Source organism: Ipomoea nil, unplaced genomic scaffold, assembly GCF_001879475.1.
Source record: "Ipomoea nil cultivar Tokyo-kokei standard unplaced genomic scaffold, Asagao_1.1 scaffold2537, whole genome shotgun sequence".
Classification (NCBI taxonomy): Eukaryota; Viridiplantae; Streptophyta; class Magnoliopsida; order Solanales; family Convolvulaceae; genus Ipomoea; species Ipomoea nil.
The window spans coordinates 1,596,825-1,616,574 of NW_017618965.1; the positions used below are offsets into that span (position 1 = coordinate 1,596,825).

At 41.9% G+C, this 19,750-nt stretch overlaps 2 protein-coding genes across 2 annotated transcripts; one reads left to right on the top strand and one right to left on the bottom strand.

Annotated features, from left to right (window-relative positions):
• Positions 1 to 336: 336 nt before the first annotated feature.
• Positions 337 to 6,061, bottom strand: LOC109153775 (uncharacterized mitochondrial protein AtMg00810-like). Its single transcript, XM_019301639.1, has 2 exons — positions 5,969 to 6,061; positions 337 to 1,179 (listed from the first exon to the last, which is right to left on the bottom strand). The coding sequence occupies exons 1-2, from the start codon at positions 6,059 to 6,061 to the stop codon at positions 337 to 339; spliced, it is 936 nt and encodes a 311-aa protein (XP_019157184.1).
• Positions 6,062 to 17,385: 11,324 nt separating this feature from the next.
• LOC109153776 lies at positions 17,386 to 18,294 on the top strand. The gene has a single exon (XM_019301640.1). The coding sequence runs from the start codon at positions 17,386 to 17,388 to the stop codon at positions 18,292 to 18,294; it is 909 nt and encodes a 302-aa protein (XP_019157185.1).
• Positions 18,295 to 19,750: the final 1,456 nt, after the last annotated feature.

Genomic DNA, 19,750 nt, shown 5'->3' on the forward strand with positions numbered 1-19,750 from the left:
CCGCCATAACAATCCATCCTACAGATCCCCAGAGCTGATATGAGAATCTCCAACCGATTTGCATCCAGAGGCTTTGTCAGTATGTCTGCCAGTTGCTTATCTGTCTGAATATATTCGAACTCAATCTCTTTTGCTTCAACCAAATCTCTAATGAAGTGATGCCTTATATCAATATGTTTGGTCCTTGAGTGTTGGACTGGATTCTTTTAAATGTTTATGGCACTGATATTGTCACAGTAAAGTGTCATAGAACCTTGAGAGATACCATAATCTAGCAGCATCTGCTTCATCCAGACAAGTTGAGTGCAACATCCTCCGGCTGCTATGTATTCTGCATCAGCTGTGCTCAGAGAAATTAAGTTTTGTTTCTTGCTCAGCCATGATACTAAGTTCTTTCCCAACAAAGAAACATCCACCAGATGTACTTTTCCTGTCATCAATGTTTCCTGCCCAATCAGCATCACAGTATCCAGTCACGCTCAGTTCACTCTCCTTGGAGTACCATATTCCGTACTTAATAGTACCCCTGACGTACTTCAAGATCCTTTTTGCAGCTATCAAATGTGACTTTTTAGGGGCTGATTGATGTCTAGCACACATGCCAAAACTGAACATTATATCTGGACGACTGGCTGTTAAGTAAAGCAGACTTCCAATCAGACTTCGATAGACTGTGGAATCTATAGGTGGACCTGCATCATCTTTAGACAACTTTGTGGAGGTTGAAATAAGAGTCCTGGGTGTCTTGCTTGATTCCAGTTCGAACTTTTTGACTAAGTTCTTAGCATACTTTTTTTGAGAGATGAAGTAACCTTCGGAACTTTGTTTGACTTGGAGACCAAGGAAGTATGTCATTTGACCAACAATGGACATTTCGAATTCTTTATTCATGACTTCCACCAGATCATCAGTATACTTCTGTAGGGTAGATCCAAACACAATATCGTCCGCGTAGATCTGAGCAATTGTAACATGATTTCTAGTGGTCTTGACAAGCAACCTTTTGTCCACACTTCCTCGATCATAGCCATGATGTAATAGATACTGAGTCAGTTGTTCATACCACACCCTTGGGGCCTGTTTGAGTCCATAGAATGCTTTCCTAAGTTTGTAAACATGATTTGGATGTACTGGATCCTCAAAGCCCTTAGGCTGTGCCACATAGATATCTTCGTGCAACTACCCATTCAGAAATGCTGTCTTGACATCCATCTGAAACAGGTGCAAATGTTTCATCATAGTCAATTCCTTCTATTTAGGTATACCCTTGAGCAACTAGTCGAGCTTTGTTTCTTGCAATATTACTGTGGCACCCCGTAAATCCAAAATCTATTTAAGGATTAATTAGATAATTAATCCTAGCTTAATTGGTAATTTATTCCTAAAATCCTGAAAATTCAATAGTCGGAGGACTAGAAATTAACTAGTCAATCGAAGTCAAAGGGTTGTACTCTATGCTTTATGAATTGTTCCCTTGTCTCCTTACTCTTCCCACTTTAGTAAGGGCAAAGAATTCTTTTCACCTTATGTCTGTGTCCCAAGCTAACCTAGAGTCATCCTTCATTTCATTTCCCTAACATCCTAAACACAAAAGCTCCACCTTCTCTCAAGAAAATTGTTAGCTTCTTCTTCAAGCCAAGTTTTGGGCAATCCTAGATCCTTCAAGTTGGTATCCAACATTCAAACTTTCTTAACCTTGAGCATAAGGGAGGGTAAGATCCTTGGTCCCTAAGTGTTTTTAATACCTTTTTAGGTGTCTTTTCTAAAAGATAGAATCTTTGTTGTCTTTTTGTGTGTTCTTGAAGTTGAAGTTGAATGAGAGCTTTAGGAGAAGCTTGTAAGGGTGTGATAAGTGAAGGTTTAGGCTACAAGAGGTAACCCATGCTTTACAAAATCTATTTTCTTACCTATATTATGATTTCTTGACTTCTACTTGTGATTTTTGCTATGAAATGTGAGATTTGATGCATTGTCTTGTGAGAATGCATATCTAGAGCTTGTTATTAGGGTTCTTGTATGTCATTGCTTGGCTATTTCTTTGATTCAAGTCATATTGTTGTATTTTGTGAGATTTTGGGTGTTTTGGACTTGAATTTGGACTTGGTGTTGAAAATCCCCGAAGGGATTATTTTTGGTACAGGTTGGTACCCGCGGGCGGAACGGCGGGCAGTGGCCTACCCGCCGCCCCACCCGCGGGGTACACCACTCGTGGGTATGGTACCCGCGGGTGGAACCACGGGTGGAGGTCCACCCGTGGCCCCACCCATGGGGTACATGTTGGTGGTTGTTCGGGGATTTGTTCCCCGTGATTCTTTTGACTCGGTATTTGATGTTTTGACCTCCCGATGTTGTTTTGTTGGACTATTTGAGTGTCTTCTTGATGTTTCGTATGTCAAGAACGGTATGTTAGGAATCCATGTAGGATTTGGTGTCTTGAATCGTGCTAAGTGTTCAACTTTGTGATTCGTTGAACCATGCTGAGTCTTGTAGGTTCTACGGAGCTATGTTTGGTTTACCCGTTTGTTAAGCATGCTAGTTTGATGTTGAAATGCTAGTGTGTGCGATTTGTTCTTTCCTTTTGAGGATGGCAACTTGTGTTGACCATCGTTGGAGTCGGATTGTAATCTTTCCTTGTTGAGTATGGTTCCATATCTTTGTTCTGATCCATTGATTGATTCCTGTGATGAAAGTGTGTGTATTGGCTATACCTTGATTGCACGGTTAATGGTATGGGACATTAATCACTAAGGTACATATGTGGTCCTCGTGGTGGCCATGAAATGATACTGGAGTTGTAATCTGGGCTTCAGGCTCATGTGTTGGCGGTTGTGTGATTGAAATGAACGGTACCCTCATGTATTGTGAGATCGGTGGAAATGTGTTGGCGGTTGTTGGAGGGGAACAACGGTTCCCAGAGGCAAAAACTTGGACTTAGAAGTACAGGGTGGCAATGTGTGGATGTCTATCCTTTTGAGATGAGCATGTCGAGTAGTATTCTACTTTGTGATTAGTAGAATACACCTCAAGTTGTACTTGTTTATTGTTGTTGTCCTTGTCTTGATGTCTTCTACTTTGTGATCAGTAGATTGCATCTTGAGCTGTGTTGAGTTGTACTGTTGTTGTTCTTGTCTTGATTATAACACCCCCTAAAAACAAGCTATTTAAAAGACTTAAACATGCAGATAACAGAACTAAACAACAGACACAGCGGAAGACTGAAATATAACTAGATAAACATAATCCAAATCACGGGGTGTTATGCCACGTTCACCAAAAGGATGAACGCTATGGCAACATCTGCAATGTTTACATCTAATCCATAGTCTCAAAAGGGCTACAACTAAACTGGCACACAGGCCACAAAACAAGAGGGAGAAGCTACTCTAGCAAGCACTAGACTGCGCACACGTCTAGACATCACCTGAAAGATAAAACATGGGACGACGCCCGGTCAGCGAATAATGTTGGTAACCCACCAATATATGTGAAATAACATACATAAGTAAGATATAAGTTGTAAAGCCATTTTTGAAACGGAATACATATATATAAGTACAAAACCAAGAGTAATAGTCAACACAAGACTCACCACTCTCAACAACAACACGGGAACACACATCCTAAGACCACAAAGGATAACAACAACTCAAAAGGATAAAGATAAGACCAATGGCAACACATGCCTAGGTAACACATGCCTTTGTGACTACACACGTCACAAGAAGAGAACACACAACCACTGCTACACAAGCCCTCGTGACAAGACTCATCACGAGTTGATATGCCTTCCTTATGCCCGGTTCCAACCTTATGGCTACCCCCAACCTTATATCTAGTTCCAACCTTTACCCTCAGGACCCCTGTACACCAAGTCCAACCTTATTCCCCCGGGAACCGTCGTTCCCCCTCCAACAGTCCCTCCAACAAAACCACCGATTTCATAGTATACGAGGGTACCGTACACACACATGGCAACACATGCCTCCCAAGAATCACGTGAACCTTACACAAAGGTCACAACTCCATAATCGCGTCACGGCCACCACGAGGACCGCTGCAATACCTTGGTGACTAGTGTCCCATACCACTAATCGTGCAATCCAGGTAAAGCCACACACACATCACATCACAATAGGGATCAATCAACGCTATCACAACGAAGATATGAAACAATACTCAATCAAGGGATGGATCACAGTCCAACAACAACAACGATGAATAACACAAGTTATCATCAACCAACGGAAGGTACAAACAACACACATGCTAGCATTTAAACACCGAACGAGCATGCTTATCAAACGGGTAAACCAAACTTAGCACGATTCACGAAACCAAAACCTACATGGATTCCTACCATATAGTTCTAGATATACGAAACATCGAGAAGACACTCAAATAGTTCCACAAAAGAACAACGGGAAGTCCAAAGATCAAATACCGAGTCAAAAGAATCACGGGGAACAAATCCTCCAACAACCAACATAGTGTACCCGCGGGTGGGCCCACGGGTAGGCCCCTACCCGTGGTCCTGCCCACGGGTACAGGCCCTTTCACAACGTGTACCCCGCGGGTGGGCGGCGGGTTGGACCCCTACCCGCCATTCCGCCCGCGGGTACATCCCTGTTCCACAATACAACACTTCGCAGATTTTCATCTCCAAACTCGAATTCAAGTCCAAAACATGCCAAATCTCACCCAATACAACAAAATGACTTGAATCAAAGGAAATGTCAAGCAATGGCACAAATGAACCCTAAACACAAGCTCTAGATATGCATTTTCGCAAGACAATGCATAAACACTCACATTTCATAGCAAAACACATGTAGAATCCAAGAAATATTCATATAGGTAAGCAAAATAGATTTTGTAGAGCATGGGTTACCTCTTGTAGACTAAAGACTTCACTTTACACCTCAACAAGCTCCTCACAAGGCTCACCTTCCAAACCCACTTCAAAAACATACCAAAAGATCATAAAGATCCTATCTTTAAGAAAAGACACCTTAGATAAAACCAAAAACACAAGATGAACTTAGATCTTACCCTCCTAGATGCCCAAATATAAGAAAGGTTGAATCTTGGAAGCAACTCTTGAAGTTTTGGCAAGGTTCCAACTTGGCTTGGAAGAAAAGCTACTCACCTTTTAGAGAGAGGGTGGAGCTAGATTTTTAGAAAAGTGTAAGGAGAGAATGAAGGCGGTCTACTGGGTTAGGTTACAATACCAACAACAAGTGAAAGGTCGAGAATACCCTTACTAACATAAGGAAGTGTAAGGAACAAGGAAACTCCTCACAAAGCTCAATGTACAACTTTGACTTGGGGGTTGACTAGTCAATTACTAGTCCCCAACTATTAAATTTCATGAATTTAAGGAATTAAATTACAAATTGAAATAGGATTAATTACTTAATTAATCTCTTAAACGAATTTGGATTTCGGGGTGTCACATCCTCTCCCCCTTCAAAGAAGCTTCGTCCCCGAAGCTTGGGTATGACGAATTAAAGGCAAACGGCGAAAAGAAACAACATTGTGACAAGAGGTTCAAGAAGAAACTCTTTTGGTCAAAACTCAAAAGAATCCACAAGAATTTCAAAGCAAGAAAGTAGGCATATCAATTCGAGGATTGGCAAGGATTTAACAAACGGATAAATTGAGCATCAAGAACTCTAGCCTCAACACAAACACCAATTCTAGACAACAACTAAGAACTGGACAACCAATAACAATTACTAAGTTAAACACACAACAAGGCAGCAAACAAAAACAAGCATACAAGGCAAACAACAAACTACTACCAAACTAACAACGGCTAAGAAGAAACAAAGACAAAGGGGAGGCGAACAGGATAACCACACACAAGCTAGAACTCCTCACTCTCCGACTCCTCGGCCTCCTCAGATTCTTCATCATCTTCTCCTCTGCGGCTTGAACTGGCTTCAATCTAGTCTAACCTTTGGTGCACTGCGACAAACTGCGCCTCCATAAACGCGAAGCCTTCTGCGATCATACTATTCGGTTGGCGAAGCAAGGCGACAACGCGCTCCTGATGCGCCATGGCATCATGCTCCCACTTGGTGCGAGCTTCTTTCCTTCTTCGGTTTTCCTCACTATCAGAATCACTTTCTTCGGCTTCGGCAGCTTCCGGTGCTTCCACTTCTTCTTCTTGGACTGCTTCCTCCTCAACTTCTTCATCACCACCCAAACTCTGGACTGTGAGGCTCAACTTCCCGGCATGAATCTCAAGCTCCGTTGCCAACTCTGCCCTTTCTTCAGTTGTTTTCCTTGCCACTTCTTCAAGCGTGATGTAATCACCATCCTCCAGCTGAAACAGATTACAACTCCGAAGATTGGTGGCACCCAACTTCCCCAGGACCTTCGGAAGACAACCATCCATGCTTACACCCTTCCTAACCAGAATCCAGCTCAACACCATCCCATACGGTAGACTTTTCCGATTATGATCCCAACAGAAAACCATATGCTGCAACATCAAAGCTGGCAAGTTGAACTTAACCATGTTCTTGAGGCAAAAGGCAAAGGTGCACTCCAACTTTCCCAACAACTTGCTTTTGTTATTATTAGGCTACAAACAATCCGATACCAACATAACCAAAATCCATTGCTCTACGGACAACCACTTTTTCTCTGGCCTTGAAGCTTGAGTGAAACCACTCGTACGGCCCAACAGATAGCTCAAATAGTCCCGGTACCCCATGGTATCCGTACTAATCCATGAATGGCCACTATACTGAGCAACTCCTGAAGTAGATAAACTCAAAAGCTGAGCCAGCCTCTTTTCAGAAAGCACAACCTTCACACCTCTCACCTTAGAAGTGATCTCAAGCTTATCACCCTCATTTGTCACGACCATGTGACGATAAAATTCCTTTGCTAAACTTGGGTAAATCTCAGCCCTTATAGCGAGAAGCCCATCCAACAAACCTTGGAATCTACGCATATCCAACAAGGAGTTAGGAAAAGATTCCGGATCAAAAGCTTTACCTTCAAGGACGAGGTAATGGGCATCCACCCATTCCGCTTTCTTGCCAAACTTGACCTTCTAGGCATGATTGATGATGACCCAAAGCTCAACAAAAAGGACCCAAGACTTTCTCTCCTCTTTTTCTTCTTCTTTCACCCTTCTCGCTGCTCTCTGATGCGGCCCAACATAATGAAGATCCATCAAGAGTACCAATTGGGTCAATCACATGGCCCAAGTCCAAACAATTAAGACAACTCTTCATTGGTGATATTCAAAGATGGTGTAAATCCAAGTCAATCCCATTTGCAAAAGATGAAGAAGAATTCAAGGATTTTTATAATTGTTTAAGTGCTGATTTTGGAGATTAAATTAGGCCCAAATAAGCATTATTGTTTTTAGTCATCATTATTTTTAATTGTTTGGCATTAAATAGAAAACAGTAGTTTGTATTTAGAAAGGATTCCTTAAATCCCTTTCTAATAGAACTATATTTACTTGCTTTCTAGATTAGGTTACCTATAAATAGGGCACATCCATATCAGTTTGGAGGGAGGCTTTAATTCAATAAAATTCTTAAGTTTTTCTTTACACTTGTGTAAGAAACCTCATGGCTAATTGTGGACTCAATTAGTTGCTAGTCGTGGACTCGACTAGCAAATTGATTCGTGGACTCGAATCAATCTTACTTTCTTCAACCTTTAGATTTAGGTTCATGGACTCGTTATTGAATCGAAGGAAACTAGATCCGACTCCAGTTGATTGAAGATTGCAACTTCGAGGTACTTGAAGCTACAATGGGATTCTTCCAAGTCTTTGATGATTCGAGACAAAGGGTTTCTCGTGAGGTTTAAGGTATTCTGATCCATCTCTATCTTTGCATTGACAGTAATCTTGGGACAATACTCCATCTTATTTGAATCTTGGATTAGGTTCATATCAATTTGGTATTCAGAGCCTAGGTTTATCTCATTCTTATCTTACATACTATTTTTTTTCGTGTCTTGCATTCTTGATTGTGTTCTTGAATCTTGATACATGTTCTCCAGGTTCTTGAAAAACAATCCCGAAAGAGTTTTCCATTTTTCCCGTCCAATATCAACGAGACCTCACACCTCCTAAGCACCATATTACCAAATATTCTGTCAAGAAAACAACCCAATGTCACCCTTACCTATATACGAAGCGCACTTACGCGCAATCACGTCGCAATCACACCCTGTCCAGATTTCTGTGTTCTGTGACCAGTTTCAAAGAATGACCTATATCTCAAGATCCACTGTTTAGTTTTATCTGAAATTTTGATATGTTTTAGATCTCTTCTGGGGAGGTCTATTGATATATCATACACTTTCTAATTCCTTACGGTCATTGAGATATTGATGTATGAAGTAAGGGCAGCGTTTTTGTTTTTTAGGGGTGATTCTTGAAATTCTTGGTTCTGTTTTGAAGGGGTTGTGTGGATCCTCTTGGTCCGAAATTTTGGTTGATATTTACAGTATTTATTTGGAGGTTACTTATCAAAAAAATCAAAAAAAATCAAGAAAGTTGAAAAAAAAAAAAGAGAAAGCAATAAAGAGGAAGAATAAGGTTGGCGAAAGAATCTGGTTGGTAGGAGAATTTTGGAGGGATAAGGAAGGGTAAAAGTATAAGGTTGGAAGGAGTTCTTGATATATTCTTATTTGGTTGTGGTACACGTGAACCCCTATTATATTCTATTTGTCTCTATCTTTTAATATTGGTCTTGCATATCTTTCTGCCATACTTCCTTTTTTTGTTTTCCTTTTTCTTTCAAATCTTGCTTTAGTTTCTTTGCTTGTATTGTCCTTTTTCTTTACTTCTTGCTCTCAATTTTATTACCTACCTCGCGATACACCTTACTCTCAAAGGCTTGTGATGTTTTCCAAGGTACGTTTTCTTGAACTTTGAGGTTGAATCCATATCAACTTGAATTCCGGACTAAAATTTTCCTTTTCGGAAAAAGGCTTGTGAGAGTATCTGCCTCCTTGAGCGATACACGAGTGGAGTGTGTGTTTGTAAGAGTGTGTAGTGCACCCCTAGAGCCATATAATCCACCTCTTACCTGCGAGTTGAGAATAGTGAGGGAGCGAGCCAACTTTTTGGTTTCACTAACATGAATACTCACATATCTTCTTGTTTTTAGATTTTGTTTCTCATCTACAGATGACTGAAGAGGTTCCAAACACACGTAGGAGGTTAGAGCAGAAAATAGATGCTCTAGCCTTTGCCATGAAAGGTTTAAGCACTCAAATGACTAATCTAGAGCAACACCCTAAGCAGGTGCAACCGCCACTCTATACTAGGGGAAACATTCATGGAAAGCGATGCATTATCGTTATCAATTCGGATCGATGTATGAATTTAGCTAGTGCAGCCATGGTGGACTACCTTAAGTTACCTCTTATCAATCACCCCCAACCATATAATCTTATTGATTCAGGGGATGTGAGAGTAACTAAACAAGCTTTTATTCCTTTTTGTATTGGCAAGTATTATGATGTGGTTCTATGTGATATTGTGCCAATACGTACTGCACATGTTTCACTTGGAAGGTCATGGCAACATGATAGACATTTTTATTATAATGCACTCAACAACACATGCAATGTCACCTATAATAGATTTATACATGTGTTTAAGCCTCTACTTCCAAAACAAGTAGAAGAAATTCAACTGAGATAGAAGCAAGCTCTCAAATCACCCTTGAAGAAAGAAGAAATCAAAGAGAGCAAACTGGAACCTCTACGTTTAGAATTGGAGTCACCACTCCAGTCCTCTAACTTAGTTTGTAGCCAAACAAAGGAACCGCTATCAGTGGTACAGTGGAAAGAACTAGCCAGGGCTATCAAAGTGCAGCCTCACTTGCTAACAAAAAAGGATAATAAGCAAGAGAAAATAAGGGGAGTAACTATTTACTCACTTTTATTTCAAAAGCATGCATTAAATTTCTCTAGATTTGTTTGCCATGTTTCTATTAATGACCTACTTGCTAGATGTGTTAGAAATTTCTTTGCCTCCACACATCCAAGATTCCTTAATTTTGATTTTACTAAAACTTTATTTGATAGAGATAAGGAATCACCTGGAAAGTTATAAGGCACATTTGAAAACTTCTTATGGCAAATACTACTTGCTCAAGGAGTTTTGGTTCAAAGTCAATGGGATTGACATTTTTTGCTTGGATTTGAGCAATGGTTTAATTATTGATTCACATAAGGGAAAATTTGGTTTTCCAAAGAATGATCATGTTTTGCATGGACATTTTCATTGGCCAAAGAAGAAAAAAGATGTAGAATCTTAGGTTCATAATTGTGTTACTTACCACCACAATGCATCTAAATCATTACTTGATATTTCCATAGATTTTGTGTTTGGCATAGCCTTAAGCTCTAGGAGGAAAGATGTTGTGCTTGTTGATAATTCAAACAAAATGGCAAAATTTAATATGTCTAATTTTGTTGAACTATTACCATTCAGAATGTTTAAATTCCATGCTGTGTCATTAGACTTAATCGCCTTACTTGTTTATTGTAGGATGAAGATTGGAGCAACTCGTGTCAAGCATCCCAAGAAGAAGTTCAATGAGTTCCATGACCGTGATAAAACAGAAAATGAGCTTCCTACTTTCTCTTTCATTGAAGATTTGGATTCGAGGACGAATCATTTTCAAGAAGGGGAGAATAATGGGAACCAGTACACATGGAATCCAATAAGGGTGTATAGTGGGCTCATCACAAGGCCCATAACTACATCCATAAAGAATCATTGGTGGAAGAAACAAGAAGGTCCAATAATAACTCCATACGATAGAGGAAAGTATTATAGTGGCCTATTTCAAGTAATATCATGGATCGAAGACAATGCTTACAAGATTCGAGGTAGAATCATTTTCAAGAAGGGGAGGATGATGCGGCCCAACATAATGAAGATCCATCAAGAGTACCAATTGGGTCAATCACATGGCCCAAGTCCAAACAATTAAGACAACTCTTCATTTGTGATATTCAAAGATGGTGTAAATCCAAGTCAATCCCATTTGCAAAAGATGAAGAAGAATTCAAGGATTTTTATAATTGTTTAAGTGCTGATTTTGGAGAATAAATTAGGCCCAAATAAGCATTATTATTTTTAGTCATCATTATTTTTAATTATTTGGCATTAAATAGAAAACAGTAGCTTGTATTTAGAAAGGATTCCTTAAATCCCTTTCTAATAGAACTATATTTACTTGCTTTCTAGATTAGGTTACCTATAAATAGGGCACATCCATATCAGTTTGGAGGGAGGCTTTAATTCAATAAAATTCTTAAGTTTTTCTTTACACTTGTGTAAGAAACCTCATGGCTAATTGTGGACTCAATTAGTTGCTAGTCGTGGACTCGACTAGAAAATTGATTCGTGGACTCGAATCAATCTTACTTTCTTCAACCTTTAGATTTAGGTTCGTGGACTCGTTCTTGAATCAAAGGAAACTAGATCCGACTCTAGTTGATTGAAGATTGCAACATCGAGGTACTTGACGCTACAATGGGATTCTTCCAAGTCTTTGAGGATTTGAGACAAAGGGTTTCTTGTGAGGTTTAAGGTATTTTGATCCATCTATATCTTTGCATTGAGAGTAATCTTGGGACAATACTCCATCTTATTTGAATCTTGGATTAGGTTCATATCACTCTCCTTCTCCCGCTGCTCTCTCTCGGCGTCGCGGCAACGAAGTAAAACGGCGGCGAAGCTCCGGCAGACGGCAAACGGCGACGGCGGTGCGTCGACAGGCTGCTGCGTCGGCGGGCTGCTGGTGGGGCAACAGGTGGGGGTGGGTGCTTGGTGGTTCACGGGTAGGGAAGAAGAAGGGAGAAGGAAATTTGAGAAATTAGGGTTTGGGGAAAAAAATTGGGAAAAAGATGATTTAATTTGGGGATTTGGGTAAAGTGAGGATTTATGGTTTAAATGGAATTAAAATTGAATAGATTCCAAGGATGATAATTAGCTCAAGTGGTTTAGAGGTTGGGTTGGCAAAAAATATGCCTAGGTTTAAAACTCAAAGGTTACAATTTAACATTTTGGCTTGACTTTTAAGCTATACAAGAAAGGATTTTTGGTATGGATTTACTAATTTCAACTTTCAAAGAATACTTGGGAAAATTCAAAGGATTTCTAAAAAGGATAGTGGCAAGAATGACCAAATATAAGGATTGTAGAATCAACCCAAGCACAATTCATTCCAAAGATGGATAGCTAACTTCACAACGAAACTTATATGCCAAACTAAAGAAGTCACTTAACAAGAAGAGTTTACACCTAACTCCAAAGGAATCTTTACCAAAGAAAAACATGCCAAGGGTTGCCAAGTAACTCACATAGACAACAACGAAACACAAGGTAACACTCAAGACAACAAAGAACACGATATTCGTGAAAAACAAGGATAGGTTAGGATAGGGTTACCTGCCAACTCTTCTTCCACCAAACCCTCAGACTCTGCCTGCGAACGCCCCATCACGAAGACTCTCCCTGGTGGCCTAGCTCCCACTACTCCACGACCGAAACTACTTCCCGATGCTCCTCCGGCTCCCGGGGGTGGTGGCAACGCTCTCTGACCGGCTTGCTGTGGACACTCCGCGACCTTGTGACCATGATCTCCACAACGAAAACACCGTAGCGCGTAGCCGTTGCAACTATGACCGGCATGCATCTTCCCACACCTATGACAAGGAGGTGTCTTGACTTGATTCCCTTGCTCCATCCGGTTAGGTCCTTGAGATGAGGATGACACGTTCTTGGCTTCAAAACCGGGTCGTGGCTTCTTAAAGGTGGAAGAACCTCCGCTCTCAACCCTCTTCATAGCTAGCTCATAAGATCCTTTCTGAAGCTGCTGAACGCAATACAGATCCGCGGCACTCAGATACGCATCCTTAAGGGAACTTGGCCTACTCACCGTCAACGCTTTTCGTGCCTCATAATTCAAACCGGCAACGAATCTCTCAACCTTAGCAAGCTCCGTAGGTAGGGGTGTGCAAACTTCGGATAATTTTCGGTTAACCGACCGAACCGACAAAGTTCGGTTAACCGTTTTCGAACCGAACTTTTTCGGTTCGGTTAATGGTTAAAGGAATTTTAAAACTTCGGTTAACGGTTAATTCGGTTCGAAAGGTCGGTTAACCGAATTAACCGAACGGTTAACCGAAGTTTTTAATTAATATATAAATAATAATATAAATATAAATACTAATTTGAAGTTATGGATGTTTGGAGATTATAATTCATGTTTTTTATATTTTTTTATGAATTTATTATGATATGTATTTTATTTTAATTGAATTTATTATTTTAGGTGTTATTTTTAGAATTTTAAATTTTAACTTTAAAAAGTTCGGTTAATCGGTTAACCGAAAAAAAATTTCGGTTCGGTGAATTCGGTAGAGCAAACTTCGGTTCGGTTAATGGTTAAAGAAAAAAAAAACTTCGGTTAATTCGGTTCGGTTAAAACGGTTCGGTTAACCGAACGGTTAACCGATTGAACACCCCTATCCGTAGGCACAAGCATCCGAGCAAAGCGCGCCAACTCCAAAATCTTCTTGTGGTACTCGACCACAGACAGGGATCCTTGCTGCAGGTGAAGGAACTCATCAAACATGGCGGCTCGCACATGCGCTGGGTAAAACCTCTCGCGCATCCTATCCTTAAGCGCGGACCAACCAAACTCAGGCTCTTCAAGGAAGGTCGGACCCTCATGGACCCACCGCAGATCAGCTTCTTGGGAGAAGTAGAATGTTGCCAGTTCTACTCTTCTCTCTTTGGGGCAACCCACAACTGCGAAGATATTGTCGAACACCCTCATCCATTCTTCCAAAACTACCGGGTATTCTTCACCCGCAAAGGTGGACGGCCGATGACCCAACACCAAGCGACCTATATCGCGGTGCCCAGCAGGTTGAGGAGGCGGCACAGGGAGGTTGTTGTTCAGCAAGGCTTCACTGAGCGTCTGCATCGTCTGCGTCAGCTGGTGGAGGTTCTGAGCGAGCTGCTCGTTTGTTGGGGTCTCCGGGGTGCGAGCTCGGGGACGAGGAGGCATCGCAAAATTCTACAACAACAACACGGTTACCAAAAGATAGAAAACAAGGAAAGAACAGGAAGCAACACTCAACTCACCGCGCAACCTAGAGTCCTAAGCCTAACACTTAGATTCCTATGGTCGCTTAAAGGTCTCAAACCACACTTAGCCACTTAGTAAGTCTAGACTTAACTCCTTCCTAGGCTCAAACCTAGGCTCTGATACCAACTGTAACACCCCCTAAAAACAAGCTATTTAAAAGCCTTAAACATGCATATAACAGAACTAAACAACAGACACAGCGGAAGACTGAAAGATAACTAGATAAACATAATCCAAATCACGGGGTGTTATGCCACGTTCACCAAGAGGATGAACGCTATGGCAACATCTGCAATGTTTACATCTAATCCATAGTCTCAACAGAGCTACAACTAAACTGGCACACAGGCCACAAAACAAGAGGGAGAAGCTACTCTAGCAAGCACTAGACCACGCACACATCTAGACATCACCTGAAAGAACACAATAAAACATGGGACGACGCCCGGTCAGCGAATAATGCTGGTAACCCACCAATACATGTGAAATAACATACATAAGTAAGATATAACTTGTAAAGCCATTTTCAAAACGGAATACATATATATAAGTACAAAATCAAGAGTAATAGTCAACACAAGACTCACCACTCTCAACAACAACACGGGAACACATCCCAAGACCACAAAGGATAACAACAACTCAAAAGGATAAAGATAAGACCAACGGCAACACATGCCTAGGCAACACATGCCTTTGTGACTACACACGTCACAAGAAGAGAACACACAACCACGGCTACACAAACCCTCGTGACATCACTCATCACGAGTTGATATGCCTTTCTTATGCCCGGTTCCAACCTTATTGCTACCCCCAACCTTATATCTAGTTCCAACCTTTACCTCCAGGACCCCTGTACACCAAGTCCAACCTTATTCCCCCGGGAACCGTCATTCCCCCTCCAACATTCCCTCTAACAAAAACACCGATTTCATAGTACACGAGGGTATCGTACACACACACGGCAACACATGCCTCCCAAGAATCACGTGAACCTTACACAAAGGTCACAACTCCATAATCGCGTCACGGCCACCACGAGGACCGCTGCAATACCTTGGTGACTAGTGTCCCATACCACTAATCGTGCAATCCAGGTAAAGCCACACAAACATAACACCACAACAGGAATCAATCAACGGATCACAACGAAGATATGAAACCATACTCAATCAGGGATGTATCACAGTCCAACAACAACAACGATGAATAACACAAGTTATCATCAACCAACGGAAGGTACAAGCAACACACATGCTAGCATTTAAACACCGAACTAGCATGCTTATCAAACGGGTGAAACAAACATAGTTCCGAAGAACACACAGGACTCGTCACGGTTCAACGAAACACAATGTCGAACAATTAGCACGATTCACGATACCAAAACCTACATGGATTCCTACCATATAGTTCTACACATACGAAACATCAAGAAGACACTCAAATAGTTCCACAAAAGAACAACGGGAAGTCCAAAGACCAAATACCGAGTCAAAAGAATCACGGGGAACAAATCCCCCAACAACCAACATAGTGTACCCGCGGGTGGGCCCATGGGTAGGCCTCTACCCGTGGTCCTCCCCACTGGGTTGGACCCCTACCCGCCGTTCCGCCCGCGGGTACATCCCTATACCACAATACAACACTTCGCGGATTTTCATCTCCAAACTCAAATTCAAGTCCAAAACATGCCAAATCTCACCCAATACAACAAAATGACTTGAATCAAAGGAAATGCTAAGCAATGGCACAAATGAACCCTAAACACAAGCTCTAGATATGCATTTTCACAAGACAATGCATAAACACTCACATTTCATAGCAAAACACATGTAGAATCCAACAAATCACATATAAGTAAGAGCATGGGCTACCTCTTGTAGACTAAAAACTTCACTCTACACCTCAACAAGCTCCTCACAAGGCTCACCTTCCAAACCCACTTCAAGAACATACCAAAAGATCATAAAGATTCTATCTTTAAGAAAAGACACCTTAGATAAAACCAAAAACACAAGATGAACTTAGATCTTACCCTCCTAGATGCCCAAATATAAGAAAGGTTGAATCATGGAAGCAACTCTTGAAGTTTTGGCAAGGTTCCATCTTGGCTTGGAAGAAAAGCTACTCACCTTTTAGAGAGAGGGTGGAGCTAGATTTTTAGAAAAGTGTAAGGAGAGAATGAAGGTGGTCTACTAGGTTAGGTTACAATACCAACAACAAGTGAAAGGTCAAGAATACCCTTACTAACATAAGGAAGTGTAAGGAACAAGGGAACTCCTTACAAAGCTCAATGTACAACTTTGACTTTGGGGTTGACTAGTCAATTACTAGTCCCCAACTATTAAATTTCAGGAATTTAAGGAATTAAATTACAAATTGAAATAGGATTAATTACTTAATTAATCTCTTAAACGAATTTGGATTTCGGGGTGTCACATTGATGTTGTCTTGGGATGTTGATTTCCCCTGATCTTTTGAGAGTGAATTAGAGTATTTGCAGTTTACTTCTCTCTATGACTTTTGAACTGATATATACTGTAGTCCATTTTGAAAATTATTTTGTATTATACTATCTATATATGCTACTTAACGCGTATTGATGGGTTACCAGCAATATTCGCTGATCGGGCGTCGTTCCCTTTCTTTATGTGCTTTACAGGTCCTGAGTAGATTTGGCGAGCGCGTTAGCTGTTGGTTGTAGTTTTGCTCCCTTGTCTATGTAGATAGTGTTTTGGGCCTGTGTGCCATGGTTATGTTAAACATGATAGATTGTTGGTGTTAGACTTGCCTGTGCATCCACATTGAGGTGGATGTGGCATACCACTCCCTGCTTTTTCCCCGTTTTAATTTAAGACTTCCGCTGTTGCTTACGTTTTATGATACCTGTTAGTTGCTTTGCCTTACGTATTTAAGTTTTAAAATTGTCATGAAAATCGGGGGTGTTACAGTTGGTATCAGAGCCTAGGTTTGAGCCTAGGATGTTAGAGTCTAGACTTTTAAGAAGTTAAGTGCGGTTTGAGACCCTAATGTGACCTTAAGTATCTAAGTGTTTAGGACTTAGGACTTTTAGGACGCGTGGTGAGCTATGTGTTGCTTATAGTTTGTTTTGCTTACTTGTTGTTTCTGTTTAGTTTCATGTTCCTTTAGTTAGTGCCAGGTAAGGGTGCGATGTTGTTTGTGCCTATCATAATGGTGTTGTTGTTGTAGAAGCTTTGTCATGGCACCACCTTGTCAACGCGCTCGTACGCCGGAGACACCAACCAATGAGCAGCTAGCCCAGAACCTGCAACAGCTCACTCAGACTATGCAAACCCTAAGTGAAGCTCTGCTGCATAACAATCATCCTGCTCCACCGCCGCAGCCTGCCGGGTATAGAGATGTGGGACGTCTCGCCTCTGGCCATAGACCACCGATGTTTGCCGGTGAGGAAGACCCCGTCGTGCTCGAGGAGTGGGTACGAACCTTCTACAAGATCTTCTCCGTTGTTGGGTGCCCCGAGGAGCGCCGAGTGGAGTTAGCATCCTTCTACTTCAGTCATGAAGCTGACTTGTGGTGGGTGCACGAGGGACCCGCATGCCTAGAGGAGCCCGACTTCGACTGGACAGCTTTGATGGACTGGATGCGAGAGCGGTTCTACCCGGCACATGTCCGAGCTGCTATGTACGAGGAGTTTTTACACCGCCAGCAGGGTTCATCGTCTGTGGTGGAGTACCAAAAGAGGTTTTTGAAGCTCGCTCGTTTCGCTAGGATGCTAGTCCCCACTGAGCTCGCGAAAGTTGAAAAGTTCGTGGCCGGATTCAACTACGAGGCTCGTAAGGCTTTGACCGTGAGCAAGCCGAGGACCTTGAAGGAGGCTTACTTGAGTGCTGCTGACTTATACCGGGTACAACAGTTGCAGCGGGGATCGTTTGAGCTTGCTAAGAAGAGGAATGAAAGCGGTGGATCTTCCAACTTCAAGAAGCCAAGACAGGACTTCCGAGCCAAGACCGCACCTTCCCCACCTCAAGGATCAACCCAAGTGGAGTCCGGAGATCGAGCAAAGACGTTCGCATGCCGAAAGTGTGGAAAGGAGCATGTGGGAAAAGATTGCCAAGGACAATCTCTTCGATGCTACAAATGCGGGTAGAGAGGATATAAGGCTGCCGTATGTCCTCTACAAGCTAACCAAAGGGCGTTGCCACCTAGTTCAGGACCCGGGGGAGCATCGGGAGGGAGTTCAAGTCGAGGAGCAGTTGGAGCTAGACCTTCGGGTCGGGTGTTTGTGATGAGACGATCCCAGGCTGAGACAGAGGGGTTGGTTGAGGATGAGATGGCAGGTAACCCTTTCCTAAGCCTATCCTTATCATGAGAGTGTATCTTTTTCCTTGTTGCCTTTTCTTGGTTTTCTTGCTTCCTTATTGTGTGATTCTTTTGGTTTTAAGTGAGATTCTTTCGTAATGCTAATTGCCTATCTCTAAGTGGGTCGTACTTATGTTAATTCTGTAGACTTGCATATGTTCTCTTTTAACTCGACCATTTTCTTTTGGGACATCTAAGTTTGATTAAGTACCCCTCGAATTTATAATAGACAACCCATAGAAATTCATTCTTGTGTAGCCTAAAAAGCCCAAGGAAATTTCAATTTGTAACCACCAAGTTTCAAACCCGAGTATAAAAGTTACCACTCTAACCCTTAAACCACTTGAACTAGTTATGTTTCTTAAACTTTACTCCATTTAAATTCCATTTAACCTATAATTTCTCATTTTAACCAAAAATCCCCAAATTAAATCCTTCTCTTTCCCAATTTTCCCAAAATTCCCAAACCCTTTCCCCTTCTTTCTGTAAACCCCCTGAGCAGCACCCAACCCCCGTCGCCGCCCCTGCCCGTCGCCACCCCCGCCGACGCCGACCAACCGCCGTGCGAAGCTGACCGCCATCGCCACCGACCGAAGCTGACCACTGCCACCGCCGCCGTGTCTGCTGCGGTGTCACCGAGAAACAGCGAGAGAGAGAGAGAGAAGGGGAGAAGAAGAAAAGAAGAGAAGAACTTTGGGTTTTCCTTTGAGTTTTTGGGTCATCTCAGAATCATGCCCAGGAGGTTTAACTTGACAAGAAGAGTGGAATGGGTGGATGCCTACTACCTCGTGTTGGAAGGTAAAGCCTTTGCTCCTGATTCTTTTTCAAGTTCCTTGTTAGAGATGTTGAGATATCAAGGTTTGTTGGATGGGTTTCTCGCCATTAGGGCCGAGACTTACCCGAGTCTGGTGAAGGAATTCTACCGTCACATGGTTGTGACTAAAGATGGTGGAAAGTTAGAGGTTACCTCTAAGGTGAGAGGTGTGAAGGTTGTTTTGTCAGAGAAGTGGCTAGCTCAGCTCTTGAGCCTGACCACTATGGGAGTTTCGCAGCACAGTGGTAACTCCTGGTTTGGGACGGATACCATGGGGTATCGAGACTACTTGAGTTATCTGTTGGGTCGGACTAGTTGTTTTACCCAAGCCACGAGACCGGAAAGGAAATGGTTGACTGCTGAATAGAGAATCTTGGTTATGCTTGTATCGGATTGTCTGCTGCCTAATAACAACAAGAGCCGTCTGTTG

Excerpts from the sequence above, each read along its gene's own strand:
- LOC109153775 (XM_019301639.1), bottom strand. The coding sequence starts at position 6,061 with ATGGCGCATCAGGAGCGCGTTGTCGCCTTGCTTCGCCAACCGAATAGT. Across the intron at positions 1,180-5,968 it reads TGGAGGCGCAGTTTGTCGCA|TTGCACGAAGATATCTATGT; the intron begins GTGCACCAAAGG and ends CTGAATGGGTAG.
- LOC109153776 (XM_019301640.1), top strand. The coding sequence starts at position 17,386 with ATGGCACCACCTTGTCAACGCGCTCGTACGCCGGAGACACCAACCAAT.